The sequence below is a fragment of the Myxocyprinus asiaticus genome, chromosome 33 (assembly GCF_019703515.2).
Source record: "Myxocyprinus asiaticus isolate MX2 ecotype Aquarium Trade chromosome 33, UBuf_Myxa_2, whole genome shotgun sequence".
Lineage (NCBI taxonomy): Eukaryota > Metazoa > Chordata > Actinopteri > Cypriniformes > Catostomidae > Myxocyprinus > Myxocyprinus asiaticus.
This window is the reverse complement of record NC_059376.1, coordinates 28,344,079-28,361,532: the sequence shown is the minus strand read 5'-3', so window position 1 is coordinate 28,361,532 and position 17,454 is coordinate 28,344,079. Positions and strand designations below refer to the sequence as shown.

Genomic DNA, 17,454 nt, shown 5'->3' with positions numbered 1-17,454 from the left:
AAGTAATAACCACGCAGTTGATCAAATTTTTTTCAAGTGTAAATGTTTTATTCAGAAGAACAAATTTCCTGATTCTTTGTCCAGATTCGAGATCTTTTTTATTTAAATATCTCATATTCTAGTCTCCTAAACTTTTTAATGATGGCAAAAATGTCACATTTGTAAGATATGACCTTTTTTCCCCTCTCGATTTTTTGCCTTTTCAAACTGTTTTCCCTGTATTTGTCTTATACAGTGCCATTACACTGTTTTGTAATGTGCAATAAAAAATACTGTTAATATATATATATATATATATATATACACACACACACAATTTATTTATATTGCATAAAAAGGGCTCTGATGTTCTAAGCTCTGACTTAAAACTCTGCTTGTATCAGATTGATTACATGAATTATCAAGTCTGATTTATTTACCAAGGCTCTCCCCTTCATGCATTATCTCTTTATAAAAACGATACACACCAAAACCCACACAAAAATGGTACTACCATGTGTTTTGAACATGTACCTGGGAAATAATGGTTTTCTTTAAAGTACTTTGTACATACATGAATAGGAAATAATTTAGTACCAAAGTATTTATCAAAGTACCATGGTAAGTGACACCATTCCTGTACCATGATACTGCCACAATGCAGGCTGCTCTATCAACTAAGTATTGTGCCCTAAATAAGGCACTTCAATCCAATTAGTTCCAAGGGGACTGTCCCTGTAGTTAAAATAATAAAAAGTGCCCAAACAGGCAAATATCTAAGTAAATGGCTAATCATAAGAAATGAGGCAATTTTATTAGAAAAAAATAAGAATATAATTGTCAGACCTAAACTACACCTTTTGGTAAAACTACAAAACATGTTTACAGCCTCAGGACATATCCTATACAAGTGACAATAACATACATGGTCACACAGAATCTGTTGTCCACTATATGAAGCCATTCAAAGTAACAACTAACAAAAAAGATACAAATAATACTTGACACATACATTGCGCAGTGATATCATTTTCATCCATTTGCTTAATCCAAAACTGTACCTAATCCAAATCAAAATAAAAAGAATATGTACTCTAACATTATCAAAACATGATTCTTGTAACAACATAAGTCATAAGGCACTTAATCCATGATGCTCTTCTCCAGGTGAAAGACAGCAGGGTAGATGTGGTAACTCTGGCAACTGTGTTGAAAACTGCAGTCCATAGGATCTCAGCAGCTAAAGGCTTGTCCACAAGCACCCACATCTTTAAGGGTTCAGTTTCAGTCCTCTGATTAGTAAATCAAATCTTATACTCTGCCCTTTAAATGAGCCAATAAAACACAAAACAGCAAAGCATCACCCAATGGCTGGCCCAGTTCAGCTCCGACCATTTCTGAATGGTGTGACTAGCCATGTATCCCTGAGGGAGGGGAGGGGCGGGGCGGGAGGGAGATGATGAAACGTTATTGCAATGTCTTTATACAAAATAAGTTCAATAAATTAAACATTTACATATTATGTCCATCCCTAATTGTATATAACAAAAGAATGCACATGGAAATGCTCACCTCCTCTGCATTCATGTTGTCCATTTCAGAGTCAAACAGTGAGCCCAGATATGTCAGATGGAATATTGATAGTGCACTGAAGAACAGGTTAACACCATACACCCACACAGTCTGTTATAAAAAAAAAGAAAAGAAAAAAAGAAAAAGGGCAGGGATGCAAACTCTTGAGGTGAAAAAGGTGACAGCATAGCAGGTTTTCCAGATGTATATTTTTAGTTGATTTGTTTGTTGTATTTAAAGCTTTTTGTTGTACTTAAAGCATCTGTAAGTGTTTGCTAAAGCTTAAAGTAACCCTTTCAAATTATTTTAATAAGGAAAATGTTGAAAATTTTAACAAACAATTTGGGCAAATTAGCTTCAGAAAAGGTTACTTTAGCTGAAAGGGGCTCTAAATATAAAAATATAAATCCAAAACAAATTTAAGTGGGTATAATAGTGAAGTTGATATCTCACACTTCACTAGAACCAAAATTCAACTGATTCTGCAATGCAGGAGTCCCTTAACTACAGCAGCCACTATAAGTTGTTCTCACCCTTTTTAAGGTTCCATGACCTTTCCAGTCATTTGGGTTTGCTGGATAGAGATTTTAAAAAAAGTCCTTTTGATTCAGACTGATTTGTGAACTGTTTTGACCTATTCATTAACTCAATTATTTGCTCACAAATCAGACATAACTATGGCTTATGAGCAATTTTTACTCTGCTTAAATCTCATCAGTTATATATTGCTCTTGTGTAGAGGAAAACTAGAAAAATGTATATTCACTATATACATTTTCATCACTTCTCAATTTTCATAACATTTTGCAGGCCTGGAAATCACAATTTTAAAATTCTCTGATATTTCCAGGTTTTCCAAGAGTGTGGGAACCCTGTGCTAAAGACTAAAACAGCTCTGGAACTCAGAGGAACAGATCACCTTCTTATTTTGGTGATGGCAGTCACTTGGACAGCGCTTCGACAGTATACAGGCATTGAAAATTGCTGCCAACCGTTTTCTCAGAACTGGAGAAGGAAACAAAGACAGACAGTTCAGTCTTGTTGGATATGCAAGTTAGGTGACGCAATTCACAGCTTCACAACATGTGAAAGTGACAGAGGATGGCATTCTGCATAAAAAGTGTTCAATGCTGGTTGTATACATTTAATAAAGAATAATATATTTTACCATGTTCAACATAAGTGATGAAACCCAAAGACAACAGCACTGCCCCAAGATGGAAGCTGAGACCCTGCCAAACAACACAGTGACTTAATCATGTAATTATAACACTGAAACAAATGTGAATCAGTTTTTGAAAAGTGCAATCTCCAATATTAACCAGCAGAGGTCTCCACCCAAATATAATATAAAAAGGCATTTCTATGAACAACATTTGTTCTCTTTTGCCAAACTTAGCAGACTAAATTGGACCACCCCCATTCCTTCAACCACACACCCTCTGTTTAAAACATCCACTTCAAAGTTGAGGTGGACCGATATATCAGCTTTACCGATTAATCGGTGCAGATAGTTGCTTTTTGGCACTATTGATGCCGATAGTTGCCGATGTATTTTCCCCCTCGTTTTTTTATTTACTCATCAATAAACCTCTTCTGGTGAAATATACACATACAAAACTCTTCATCTGATGAACGTATATAGGCTATAAAAAGCTTGATTTGGTAATTTTTTACATATAGAGCATTGTAATGAAGAAAAATCCCAGGTTATGCACCAAATTATCATTCTTCTGATTATAATTGGGATTTAGGTTGCACAATAAACTGCTTTTGGGATTTTATGAATTCTGGACTCTTGTAGCCTCAATTTCTGTGCCCGTCATAGTAAGGAAAGACTAAGATTTTTTTTTTAAATATTATATAAATCGGTTAAAAAAATATTTTTTGGCCGATTAATCGATCAACGGCCTTTTCCACCACCTTAGTTATCAGTATCTGTAAAATCCACTATCGTTTGACTTCTACTTCAAAGACATATCAGCAAACAAAAATGTGCAAAATGATTCACAGGCAGAGAGGGTTTTTGATTAGCTAGTGTTCTGACGAAAAAAAGGTCCCATATACTTTTGTGCCATTTATAGAGCCTAGGACTGTTATAGAGACAGGTGTGATTTCTTAGGACACCTATTTCAGTTATATCTGTCAAGGATATTTTATTCTTATATTTACTCTTTTATTCTTCTTAAAGGTCAAACTGGTAATCTAGCATGAATGACTTAGTCTTATCTGTGCTACAGACTAGGCCACAACCTAACAGGCAAAACTACAATGCTTACTATGTGACATGAGACAAGCTAGTCAGCAGTGAGTGAATTATCTAACCATACCAGCTCTAGAAGGCATTTTAAATCTGGGTCATGGTGTTCTGAGATAAGAAACCATATTCATTTAAGCTGCCATGTTAAATAGGAAACTGGTTTCTGGATCAGCTGTTTTCAATAGCCTTACAAAACTAAAATCTGTTTAAACAGATGACACCTGATTCTGTACCACCAAACCATCCCTCAAAAATACAGAACACCACTGAGGAAAATGATAACAAATAGAGAGTTAAAAATCATACTTACATGTAATAATGCACTGGCTGTGTAGGTCACCAAAATAGCAGGAAATGTTCCAAGTCTGAGTGCACTTTTAAAAACATCTGTGCGCAAAAACATTCAGAGAACATTTTTAAATAAATACATGACATGCAGTGGCCTAAAACAAAAACAAAACAAAAAAAAACTTTATGTTTTTTGATATAATGCAATGACATTCACACATTTTTGAGTATGGCTTAAGTGTCCAGATACTTTTTGGAGCCACTGTATATGTATCAATAACATGTCGCAAACCTGAAATTAAAACACATTTTAAGGCACATACATGCATTTAGCCACTTCGACATGGGTAGATTCCAAGAAGTAACAACTTCCACCATGGACCTCGGCAATTCCACATTCAGAGGCTTAGCTACTGTGATATCCCTTTGAATGACAAAATATTATATCATATAAGATATTTCAATAACTCCTGCATTTAACAAAGAAATTTGAAAGAGTGTCAAAGTAAGAGAGATAAAGTATATACATACGACTGACCATTTGAGGTTGTCTTTGTGCTCAGAGAATCCAACTCCAGCCATTACAGTGGTTGTTTCACTCAAGTAGCTGACAAAGTAATTACTGAAGTGGAAGGACACTGCATTTTCATAAGCGTGAAGCCACCTGAGGGTATATGGCCAGTAAAAATAACATTTGATAAAATGTAATATAGACATTCATGGTAGCCAGTCTATTTCCACACAAAAACCTAGCCTCTAGAGGTGGAATCACTAAAAGGGAGGTGTAGGGGAATTGCTGCTCACCTACGAGAAAGTCCGTCTCCATAGATGGGAATGAAGTAAGGAAAGAGATAAGGAGCAATACAGTTGGAAATAACCAAGCAGATTTGACTCCTCAGAAAGCTCAGAGCAATCTTTCCAAACCAGGCAACACTCTGCAGGAGAGAGTTGTTTAGTTATTAAAGGGATAGTTCATCCAAAACTGAAAATTCACTCATCATTTACTCATCCTCATGTCATCCCAGATACATACGACTTTCTGACTTCTGCTGAACAAAAGTGAAGATTTTTTGAAGAATATGTAAGCTCTGTAGGTCTTCATAATGCAAGTGAATGAAGCATAAAATGCAGCATAAAAGTAATCCATACGACTCCAGTGATTACATCCATATCTTCAGAAGCGATATGATAAGCATGGGTGAGAAAGAGAACAATATGCAAGTCTCACCCACACCTACAAATGACCTACAAAGCTGAAATGTTCTTCTAAAAATCTTCATTTGTGTTCAGCAGAAGAAAGAAAGTCATACACATCTGGGATGGCATGAGGGTGAGTAAATGATGAAAGAATTTAAATTTTTGGGTGAACTATACCTTTAAATAAGAAGCCTTCAACTTATTGAAAATGTGTCCAGCACAACAAAGCTTCTCTTCATCAAGGAAACAATTATTTTCCCATTTATCAGCCTGAAATGGATCTCATTTAATTTATTTAAATGTCAAAAGCTGTGCGTGTGTCTGTGTATTTAGAGGACAAAGGTTTCCCAACCTTTTTTGTCATATATATCCCACAGCCTCATCAGAAAGGCTCATGTACCCCCTCATCTAACCAGAAATTAGTTCTTATTCACTGCATACCATTTATCAGATTATTATAATATTATATTATTACACATTATTTTGTGACAATTTTCTATTACTATTTTCTTTTGTTTAAAAGAAACTGGAAAAAAAAACAAGAGGTTAATTTTATAGGTTTAACACAGCAGAATCAAAACCTTTCAAGTACCCTCTGGAACCTGCTTAAATCTCCTGGGGTGAAACTACTCCTGGTTGGGAATCACTGCTATAAAGGATTACATTTAAAGAGACTCTTATCCAGCTTGCAGCATCACGTGGCTTTTCTTTCATCATAACCTGATAAAACAAATCTTATTTACCATTTTGCGGCCATTAATAGAATTTGTGTAGCTGTTGAAACTGATCCATGGGCCAAAGATAATGGTTCCCACAAAGCAGAGGTATCCGATGAACTCCAGCGGGGAGGGAAAGGAGGACACAGCACCTCGATCAAGGTCAAAGGCCAGAGAGATAGCCTTCATGGCCACAACCATCTGAGAGCCTGGACACAACCAAAATCAAAAAAGTTCTAAATCCATTTTTCTTAGTTTTAAAATTGGAGTAGTTACTGCATTTTAATAAAAGTGTTTTAAAAAATGACTTGCATTACTTACAAAAAAAATCATAATATTCATTTTATTTCAATAATTATTTTATTATAATATTATTTTTGATTGTTTCCCCCAAGTATGATTGCCCTGTGAAATACCGATAACACAATAATAACAACATACAAAACACAAATTCTAATCTCACCTCTCATCTTATGCCAGGTTGCTGCGTCTATCATGTGTAGCTCACTATAATGAAAATGAACAAAAACAGTTAGATTATTATGGACCGGTTTAATTCATTAGGCCTTTCTGTAAAATGCAGTTGATGAGGACAACAGACCCCATCAGCATGTAGATGAGGATGACAAGGGAGAGGAAGACCCCTTTGCTGCTGGAGTTTATGCAAAGGAGCAGGATAAGGTAACACAGGAGACTCAGGATAATCACCCACATCATGTGCAGCTCAAAGAACACATACAGCACATACAGGCCACCTGCCAGTGAGCTCAGATGCTTCACATGAGGCGAGACACCTGTCAAAGAGAGGCAGAGCATTACCCTGCTTCATCAAGACTCAACAGATGGATCTATACACATTGTTTTAAAACCACAAAAAAGCATTGAGGTTAGACAAAAAAAAAAAAAAATAAATAAATAAAAAGCCATTCGGTCCATGTGGTGAGTTAAAGGGATCCTATATACATATACTGTATGTATATATATATATATATACATACAGTTGTGCTCAAAAGTTTGCATACCCTTGGAGAATTGGTAATATATGTACCATTTTTAAAGAAAACATGAGTGAGCAGGCAAAACACATGTCTTTTACTTCTTATGGGATTCATATTCAACTGTAGGTTATAACAGAATGACACAATCACAAAACAAAACATGGCAACAAAGAAAAAAATGAAATGACCCCTGTTCAAAATTCTGCATACACTTAGTTCTTAATACTGTGCATTGCCCCCTTTAGCATCAATGACAGCATGCAGTCTTTTCAAATCAAACCACATTTATTGTCACACAACCATATACACAAGTGCAATGGTGTGTGAAATTCTTGGGTGCAGTTCCGAGCAACATAGCAGTCGTGACAGTGATGAGACATATACCAATCTACAATAAACATCAAATTTACACAGCACAATTTAAAATCTAATATACACATAATTACACACAACACAATATACAAATAATAACATACAATTTACATTATACAATACACACAATATAGAATACACATTATACAATAAAAAAAAAACTTGTAATAGTTGTCTATGAGGCCCCAAATTCTTGCAGGTGGTATAGCTGCCCATTCGTCTTGGCAAAATGACCCCAGGTCATGCGAAGTCTTTGGTCGTCTTGCATGAACCGCACATTTGAGATCTCCCCAGAATGGCTCGATGATATTAAGGCCAGGAGACTGTGATGGCCACTCCAGAACCTTCACCTTTTTCTGCTGTAACCACTGGAGGGTCAACTTGGCCTTGTGCTTAGGGTCATTGTCGTGCTGGAAAGTCCAAGGGCATCCCATGCGCAGCTTTCGTGCAGAAGAATGCAAATTGCCTGCCAGTATTTTCTGATAACATGCTGCACTCATCTTGCCATCAATTTTCACAAGATTCCCCATGCCTTTAGAGCTCACACACCCCCAAAACATCAGTGAGCCACCACCATGCTTCACAGTGGGGATGGTATTCTTTTCACTATAGGTCTTGTTGACCCCTCTCCAAACATAGCATTTATGGTTGTGACCATAAAGCTCTATTTTGGTCTCGTCACTCCAAATTACAGTGTGCCGGAAGCTGTGAGGTGTGTCAAGGTGTTGTCGGGCATATTGTAAACGGGCTTTTTTGTGGCATTGGCGCAGTGAAGGCTTCTTTCGGGCAACTCGACCATGCAGCTCATTTTTGTTCAAGTATCGTCGTATTGTGCTCCTTGAAGCAACCACACCGTCTTTTTCCAGAGCAGCCTGTATTTCTCCTGAGGTTACCTGTGGGTTTTTCTTTGTATCCCAAACAATTCTTCTGGCAGTTGTGGCTGAAACCTTTCTTGGTCTACCTGACCTTGGCTTGGTATCAAGAGATCGCTGAATTTTCCACTTCTTAATAAGTGATTGAACAGTACTGACTGGCATTTTCAAGGCTTTGGATATCTTTTTATATCCTTTTCCATCTTTATAAAGTTCCATTACCTTGTTACACAGGTCTTTTGACAGTTCTTTTCTGCTCCCCATGGCTCAGTATCTAGTCTGCTCAGTGCATCCTCATGAGAGCTAACAAACTCATTGATTTATTTATACACAGACACTAATTGCAATTTAAATAGCCACAGGTGTGGGAAATTAACCTTTAATTGCCATTTAAACCTGTGAGTGTCACCTTGTGTGTCTGTAACAAGGCCAAACATTCAAGGGTATGTAAACTTTTGATCAGGGCCATTTGGGTGATTTCTGTTATCATTATGATTTAAAAAGGAGCCAAACAACTATTGTGATAATAAATGGCTTTATATGATCATTATCCTTAAATAAAAGACATTGCATGATCAGTCAACTGACACAAAATCAATGCCAAAATGTCACAATTTCTGCCAGGGTATGCAAACTTTTGAGCACAACTGTATGTGTGTGTGTGTGTGTGTGTGTGTGTGTGTGAATAAAAATTGAATTTATACACAGTTTCCTGCTTTAGTGTGTCAATAGGACATATAAATTGTAGATTCCCAAACATTTAGCAGAATATCCAAGCTGCTCTTTTCTATATGCTGCAAGTCATTTATTTATACTGCCAAGCCCCCAAAAAAGACAAAACAGCACCATAAAAGTCTTCTGAAGCCATAGGATAAGCTTTGTGCGAGGAACAGACTGAAATTCAAGTCTTTATTCAGTAACCATTTTGACTTTTTGTAAGTTTTGTAAGATATGAGGGTTATTAAATTGGTACATTTTCTTTTTGACAACTATCCCTGTAAAAACCTAGGGGTCTGTGATGGAGGTACTAAGTGTGTGCAGAAAATATATGATACTACAACTAAGCATTCCTTCATGAATACAAACACATTAGAGTGGTACATTTGGTAAGCCATGCCTTTCATCAATAAAGAAGAATTACAATCCCCATTCCCAATAGTAACATCTGGCTTTGAAGAGCATGCTAAAGACGTCAGCCAGCATAACATTGGTCCTGTCCTTTAGAGGAACGCTGGGTCTGTATAAAAGGTGTTAGAAGGCTGGTGTAGTGACCTGGGTGAGCATGATGACTCACCTAGTCTGCAGATGACCCGGCACAATAGGCAGACCAGCAGGAGCTGCCACACTTGCTCCACACCTTGCTGGGCAGTGGGCAGCACACAACCCTCTCCCAGAGCCTGCAGGAACTCCACCCGTCCAAAGGAATCCATAGCGATGCCCTTGGAATGCTGTTATACACAGACGGCGCTTGAAGATGAGAGACTGTATTGTTATCAGTATTACTATACTGTATGATTATTGGACAGTTTTACATAACTACACTGCATGCCAAGAACAGTTCAGGTTTGAGATAGACAGGGACAGAACATTCTGGAATTAAAATAAAGTTTTTGCAATTCTGTGTTTATATAATACCCACCTCCTTCATTCCTAAAGAGAGGTTACATAATACAGAAATATGAGGGTGAACTGTCTCGAGATCGACAGGCCTTATTGCTTTCTACATAATTATCTGCGCGAGATGTAGTTCGAATCTCCATCGAGACGTACAAACGTGCGGGTTGTTTCTAGACCTTTAACTTTTATCGGATACGGATGCTGCTTTGTAACGATATCTGCCTCACACACAGATGCTGTGAATACACAGTGGAAAATGTTCATTTATCAAGAACTTGTAACCACGCGCAGATTTTTCAGCGACAACAAAACCCGACCAGACGTCGACACACTGACTCGTGAACGTTCATTGAGTTCATTGCTGCAATTCACGACAGTGATTCTTACCAGATTCCAGAGGCAAATTCGGTGTCCTGCGCTACAATGTTACATGCGGAAGTGGGATGTGAAAATGTCTAGTAAAAATGTGTCGTCCAGATGTCCTTTTCATCCCGTTAAATAGATCATAAATATCTGTAAAACTCAATAAACGCTCGCGCTTTAGAGTTGATGAACATACCGGAGTCGGAGTTCAACCAAACTTGACTCCAGCAGCGTGCTGTTTGTATTCAGTTCCTCCGCAGAGCCAGTGGAGGTGCTGGAGTGCCTTTGGACTGCAGGAGGCTTTGATTTATAATGGGAATAAACTGATTTACATATTCTCTGTTCTTTTTTATTTATCATCGAAATCCGTTCAAAACCATTTCTTGCTTGATATAAATCACATTTCCTCTTATTTTATTTGAGTAATAAACGTTAGGATGGCTAAACATGTGAAAACAATAAAACCACAAAGGGATTAATTATTATTATTATTATTATTACAATTATTATTATAATTATATTACAGGTTTATTATAAAGTCAGATTAGGACAAGGGTGGGACTATTTTCATATCAGGTTTTGTATATTGTATTTTTTTGTATTTTCAATTTTGCTGTTTCATTAATTGTTTTACTGTATACATTTAGCTGACAAGCCATTAATAACCTACATTTTAAATAGTCTGCAGAATGTGAAGGATGGCTTTTTTTTACTTTAATATTCATATTTAAAAATCAAATGCATTCTTCTGAAATCATTGTCAATAAACAGAAGATTCCCATTGTGACTACTGAGCGCACATGCCCCATTATCATAACAAAAGGTCAATGTATGTTGAATGAACTGTATTTTTCCTCTGGGCAATAAAGGAGAAAACGTTCAATAGTTTTTTTTTGTAGTCAAGACTTCCTCATGGTTTGTGTCTACTGACAAATATTGACTTTCAAAAATAACCCCACCATGAGATATTCACTGGGAAACACAAACATATAAAGCTTTATCTTAAATTTAAATATATTCAAGCAAACAACCTAGAGCAGTCCAGAACAATATAATTAATTAATTACCTATATTATGCCCTATACATGTATGCTTCTTCTTTAACCATTTCTAGAGCTAGAGCTCTGATGAATTAATAACATCTAATATATATATTTTTAATATAGCCACAACATTAAAACCACCTGCCTAATATTGTGTAGGTCCCCCTCGTGCTGCCAAAAGAGTGCCAACCCGCATCTCAGAATAGCATTTTGAGATGATATTCTTCTCACCACAATTGTACAGAGTGGTTATAAGAGTTACCGTAGACTTTGTCAGTTTGAACCAGTCTGGCCATTCTCCATTGACCTCTCTCATCAACAAGGCGTGTCCATCTGCAGAACTGCCGCTCACTGGATGTTTTTTGTTTTTGGCACCATTCACAACACACTGTTGTGCGTGAAAATCCCAGGAGATCAGCAGTTACAGAAATACTCGAACCAGCCCGTCTGGCACCAACAATCATGCCACGGTCCAAATCATTGAGATCATATTTTTTCCCCATTCTGATGGTTGATGTGAACATTAACTGAAGCTCCTGACTCATATCTGCATGATTTTATGCAATGCACTGCTGCCACAGGATTGGCTGATTAGATAATCGCATGGATGATTGTTGGTGTCAGATGGGCTGGTTTGAGTATTTCTGTAACTGCTGATCTCCTGGGATTTTCACACACAACAGTCTTGAATTGACTCAGAATGGTGCCAAAAACAAAAAACATCCAGTGAGCATCAGTTCTGTGGACAGAAATGCCTTGTTGATGAAAGAGGTCAACAGAGAATGGCCAGAATGGTTAGAACTGACAAAGGCTACGGTAACTCAGATAACCGCTCTGTGGTGAGAAGAATATCATCTCAGAATGCTGTTCTGAGATGGGGGTTGGCACTGTTGTGGCGGCACGAGGGGGACCTACACAATATTAGGCAGGTGGTTTTAATGTTGTGGCTGATTGGTGTATATACACTGGTGGCCAAAAGTTTGGAATAATGTACAGATTTTGCTCTTATGGAAAGAAATTGGTACTTTTATTCACCAAACTGGCATTCAGCGGATCACAATGTATAGTCAGGACATTAATAATGTGAAAAATTACTATTACAATTTGAAGAAAAAAAAAAAAAAATGTTCAGAACTTCTTAAACTACTACAAAGAGTTCTCATCAAAAAATCCTCCACGTGCAGCAATGACAGCTTTGCAGATCCTTGGCATTCTAGCTGTCAATGTTGGCTGTTCGTTTACACGACAACGACGTTTTAGGACCTAAAAAACGCAAACGTTTGAAAACGGGTTTCAAAGTGCAAGTTTTTGAAAACGATGCCGTTATCGTTTCCGTGTAAACATACAAAAACGCGCATTTGTGAAAATGATGACGTCATGCACACGCGTATTACGTGTTTTATAAAGAATGATGGATTGATAGGCATCAATTTGAGATGTATAATTATCAATATGAATACTGGTGTCTGTGCAAATAACAATAATCAACAATTTATTCATTTGGAGTGTTTTGTATGGAGTGTGAACATTGTACAGTAGGCAGAACCTGCAATTTGAAAATCTTGAAATTAATATATGGATTCAGATGGGAAAAATGTATTTGTATTTTAAATGTTATTTATTTACTTAATTTTATTTGATGTACCTTTACCCTGCAATTCATTCACCCACCGCTTATGTATATAGCCTATAGACAGAAATATGATGCCATGTACAGTATTCAATGATATGCTTAGAATATGAAAACATGAGGCAGTAAAAATGCATGTTAGATCCAGTGTACACAAGACCTCTCTCTCCGTCAGAAGATATCCTTGTATCAGAGTTCTGTCTGATATCCAAAACCAGTCAACATCAATAGCTTGGTATGTTAACTTACTCTCCTACCAGCCCAAGAGTCAGCAGGGGGTATACAGAAGGCAGGAGATGAAGTGATGGTAAAAATGAGTTTATTGAATAATCTTAAGAGTTCAGTCTACAGGCATGCGCGCGAGTACTTCAAAACAACGCGCGAGACATTCAAAACTACAATGGCGGACTACAGGACTGTGTTTGTGCTGCTCAAGATTTTGAGTTAATTGACGCTTCTCCAGCAAAGTAATTGTATTAATAAAGCAACCTCATCGTCCGTCCAGACAAAATTGCTCGATGCTTTCGCCATCTTCATTGCTTGTATTCACCGCTCTGTGGAAGAATGTTTATGTGCGCAGGCGCGTAGTGTTTCTTTACAAAGTGACATCACCAACTACTGGCCTGGCATGTATAATACAGCGTTTTTAGTCGTTTTCGCGGGTCCGTGTGAACGGGGATCGTTTTGACAACGTTGTCGTCTGTACGCGAAACTTTTCAAAAACAAAAAGGAAAAACTTTTCCGTTTTTAGCACATCGTTGTCAACGTACCCTTAGTTCCTGGTCTTGTCTCTGTTCCTTCTACCCCTCTGATTGTTTCCCAGGTGTTTCTTGTTAACCTTGTCAGTCCATGTGTATCCACCTTATTCCTGGGGGTATTAGAGGGTAAATGGATCTGGGACGAACTTCCACAGGAAGTTGTTCTGTAGCATTCGCTAATATAGGCAGCGGTCATTTAGACCCCGCTCGCATGATCCGATGACAAGTGATCAGTACTATATACAGGTGTAAATGGGGTGCAAAAACCTTTTGTGATCAAATCACAAAAAACACATTTGAAACACTGTATAATGTCCGGGATGCAGCAAAGCACCACTCCTTATCAATCAACCGCTGCTAATCAAGAGTTTAAACTGTTCATGACTCTGGTGACACATGGCTTTAAAAGAAATAACTGTCCGATCAGGAAAATTTGAAAAAGAGCTTACATCTACATGTATGAGAACTTTACAGATCTTCTTCAGTGTGTCTTCGTGTGCACTTGCAGTAATGAATTTTCAGCTGTACCTAGTGCGCTATTTTTCCGAGCTTCTTTATCTTTTGTGACATTTTTCTGGTTTATTAATTTATGATGTAGTGATGCTATATGTCGCAAGTGCTCACAGGAGATGCATTTGTGCAACCAACGGTGATGTGTGATCACCCAAGATACATCTTAATACTGTGATGATGTGCATTAATTACAATACCTGTTGTTCTTCAATAATCCAGTAGATGGCACTGTGTTACAGCAAATGTTACAAATGGTTTGAGAAACAGACGTACAAGACCAACATGTAATGTGCAATTAGTCAATAAACAGAGACATGTTGAGATGCGAGTCAAAAAGTGAGTCATTTTATTTCGAATCATTGAACAAAACAAATACCAGCTATAAACAAGGTCTTAGTGAGTATTGTATTATGTTTTGCTCAAGTCGTTTCGGCTAGAACATGTTATCAGGGATAACGTGCGGTTCATGGCTCTACAGACATCCTGAGGCCAATTCTTTAAATCATCCTCCCAAACCTCTTAAAGATGGAACAGCTATCCGTACATTGTCCTTATTAAGCTCCGTCAGGCTGCGCTAACACAAGTATGAATGAAGGATCAACACTGCAATGAAAAAATTAATGAAGGTTCGATGCAACTACAACATTAGCTGTGTCTCGTTTGGAAGGAGACATCCTCCGGAGGTCGCATTTCTCGGTCACATACGTCATCGAGGCTGTCTCATTTCAGAAAAGCCAGTAGGACACTTTGAATGCAGCCTTCGAATGCGACCTTCTTTCATGGGAATTCGGAGGATGCATGAGGTGTATCCTTCGTGGGCACTCACAACCCACAATTCTTTGCTTCAACGGAAATGTCTAAAACAAAATAACAATGCTAATTTGCCAGTAAATATGATGTTCAAACCCAAGTAATGTTAATTCCCAAGTTGAAGTACCAAGTTTAATTTATAATTAAAATAAAGTATTAGTCTAAAATTACACCTGTAAAATATATTTTCTTTTCTCTTTACATCATTATAACTCTCCTAAAATTTACCACATACATTCCCTTCCAAAGGGAATTTGTTCCCTTCTCACTCAAAGCGTTCGCGCTTGTTAAAGAGTGGCATGCTGTCATAGCAACCATGTTACGTTCCGTTTCCATTTGTCCTACGAAGGCCGTCTCGTTTAAACAAGACTTGTTTAAAGGAGGACGCTCGGTATACTGCAGCCTTCAGAGGATGCGCCCTACCTAGCATGCAGCCTTCGAAATGAGACACAGCCTGTGTTTACTTCTTAGCGGAAGTACCTCTCACATTTCGCGCAAAGCATCACGGGGCGTAGGAATAAGAATCAGAATCAGAATCAGCTTTATTGCCAAGTATGCTTACACATACAAGGAATTTGTCTTGGTTACAGGAGCTTCCAGTGTACAACAATACAAAAACAATACAAAAACAGCAGCAAGACATAGATAATGATTGAGCGTTTGAAGTAGCATGGGACTTCACACTGCTCCAGTGATCTGTTGAAGATCTGTGAAGATGGGGGCCAGTTGGTTAGCACAGTATCGAAGACACGCTGGTGAGATGCCATCTGGGCCTGAAGCTTTCCTCGTCTTTTTTTTTTTCGAAAGATGCGGCACACATCATCTTCACAGATCTTAAGTGCAGGTTGAGTAGCAAGAGGGGGGAGGAGGGGGGTTGCAGGAGGTGTTGGTGTTTGTGTGAAGTGAAGGTCAGAGTGGGTGTGGGGTGTGAGATTGGGCCTTTCAAATCTGCAGTAGAACACATTCAGGTCATCAGCCAGATGTTGGTCCACCACAGGGTTGGGGGTAGGAGTCCTGTAATTTGTGAGTTGTTTCATGTCACTCCACACTGATGCAGGGTCGTTAGCTGAAAACTTGTTTTTCAGCTTCTCAGAGTATCTTCTTTTAGCCACTCTGATTTCCTTGTTCAGTGTGTTCCTGGCCTTATTGTACAAGAGTTTATCCCCACCCCTATAAGCATCCTCTTTGGCCTGACGAAGCTGCCTGAGCTCTGCTGTAAACCACGGTTTGTCGTTGTTGAACTTTAAATAAGTCCTAGTAGGAATGCACATATTCTCACAGAAACTGATATATGATGTAACAGTATCTGTGAGCTCGTCCAGGTCTGTGGCTGCAGCCTCAAAAACACTCCAATCCATGCAATCGAAGCAGGCTTGTAGTTCCCGCTCTGCTTCATTGGTCCATCTCTTTACAGTCCATACTACTGGCTTGGTTGATTTTAATTTCTGCCTGTAGGTTGGAAGAAGATGAACCAGACAGTGATCAGAGAGTCCCAAAGCTGCTCTAGGGACAGAGTGATATGTATCCTTTATTGTTGTGTAGCAATGATCCAGTATGTTCCTGTCTCTGGTGGGGCATGTAATGTGCTGTTTGTATTTGGGCAGTTCACGTGTGAGGTTTGCTTTGTTAAAATCCCCAAGAATAATAATAACTGAGTCCGGGTATTGTTGTTCCATGTCTGTGATCTGATCAGTCAGCTGTTGCAGCGCGGCATTCAAACACGCGTTTGGTGTGATATACACACTCACCAGAATAAACGAGGAAAACTCCTGTGGGGAGTAGAAAGGCTTACAGTTAATAAAGAGTGCTTCCAAATTAGGACAGCACATCCTCTTTAACGCTGTTACATCTGTACACCAACTTTCATTGATGTAAAAGCATGTTCCACCGCCTCTCATTTTCCCCGTTAACTCCGCGATGCGATCCGCTCTGAACAGCTGAAAGCCCAGCAGATGTAACGCGCTGTCCGGAATGGCTTCACTCAGCCAGGTTTCTGTGAAGCACAAGGCAGCAGAGGTTGAAAAGTCCTTGTTTGTGCAGGTGAGGAGATGTAGTTAGTCCGTTTTGTTAGGAAGAGAGCGGAGATTCGCAAGATGAATGCTCGGCAGGGCTGTTCGAAAGCCACGCCGATGGAGTTTGACCAGCGCACCGGCTCGTCTCCCTCGCCTGCGTCTCCTGAACAACAAAGCCACACCTCCAACTAAAATGTCCAGCAAAACGTCTGATTATTCAAAAACCGGGAAAAGACTGTCTGGTATAAGCTGTCGAATGTTCAGCAGTTCTTCTCTGGTAAAACTGACTGGAAAAAGATTTCTAAACACAGGACAAACAAAAAAAAACAACAAAACAATAGGAGCGCTCCACACCGAGGCGGCCATCCGCGGCGCCATCATGATAAGGTGGATATATTGCCCTCCTGTGCTCTCTGGTGCATTTCAGTCAGTTCCCTGGTTCAGTAATCAGGGC

The 17,454-nt window shown here is 38.5% G+C and overlaps 1 protein-coding gene across 5 annotated transcripts; it reads right to left on the bottom strand.

Moving 5' to 3' along the window:
• Positions 1 to 32: 32 nt before the first annotated feature.
• Positions 33 to 10,505, bottom strand: LOC127423791 (protein-serine O-palmitoleoyltransferase porcupine-like). Of its 5 annotated transcripts, none has more exons than XM_051668378.1 (13): positions 10,431 to 10,505; positions 9,549 to 9,702; positions 6,614 to 6,806; positions 6,476 to 6,519; positions 6,040 to 6,221; positions 4,904 to 5,034; positions 4,638 to 4,763; positions 4,423 to 4,523; positions 4,122 to 4,198; positions 2,720 to 2,783; positions 2,471 to 2,556; positions 1,552 to 1,662; positions 33 to 1,403 (listed from the first exon to the last, which is right to left on the bottom strand). In XM_051668378.1, the coding sequence occupies exons 2-13, from the start codon at positions 9,682 to 9,684 to the stop codon at positions 1,305 to 1,307; spliced, it is 1,350 nt and encodes a 449-aa protein (XP_051524338.1). In that variant the 5' UTR covers positions 9,685 to 9,702; positions 10,431 to 10,505; the 3' UTR covers positions 33 to 1,304. The 5 variants fall into 5 exon arrangements, with proteins under 5 accessions (XP_051524338.1, XP_051524337.1, XP_051524335.1 ...); XM_051668377.1 differs by having other exon boundaries at positions 9,549 to 9,721; positions 10,431 to 10,483; XM_051668375.1 differs by having other exon boundaries at positions 9,549 to 9,721; positions 10,259 to 10,480.
• Positions 10,506 to 17,454: the final 6,949 nt, after the last annotated feature.

What these genes read in the sequence shown, in the direction of transcription:
- LOC127423791 (XM_051668374.1), bottom strand. An exon ending in CTCATCTACATGCTGATGGG is followed by an intron (nt 6,520 to 6,613) that starts GTCTGTTGTCCT and finishes TTTTCATTATAG; the next exon opens with TGAGCTACACATGATAGACG. An exon ending in ACAACATGAATGCAGAGGAG is followed by an intron (nt 1,404 to 1,551) that starts GTGAGCATTTCC and finishes CCCCTCCCTCAG; the next exon opens with GGATACATGGCTAGTCACAC.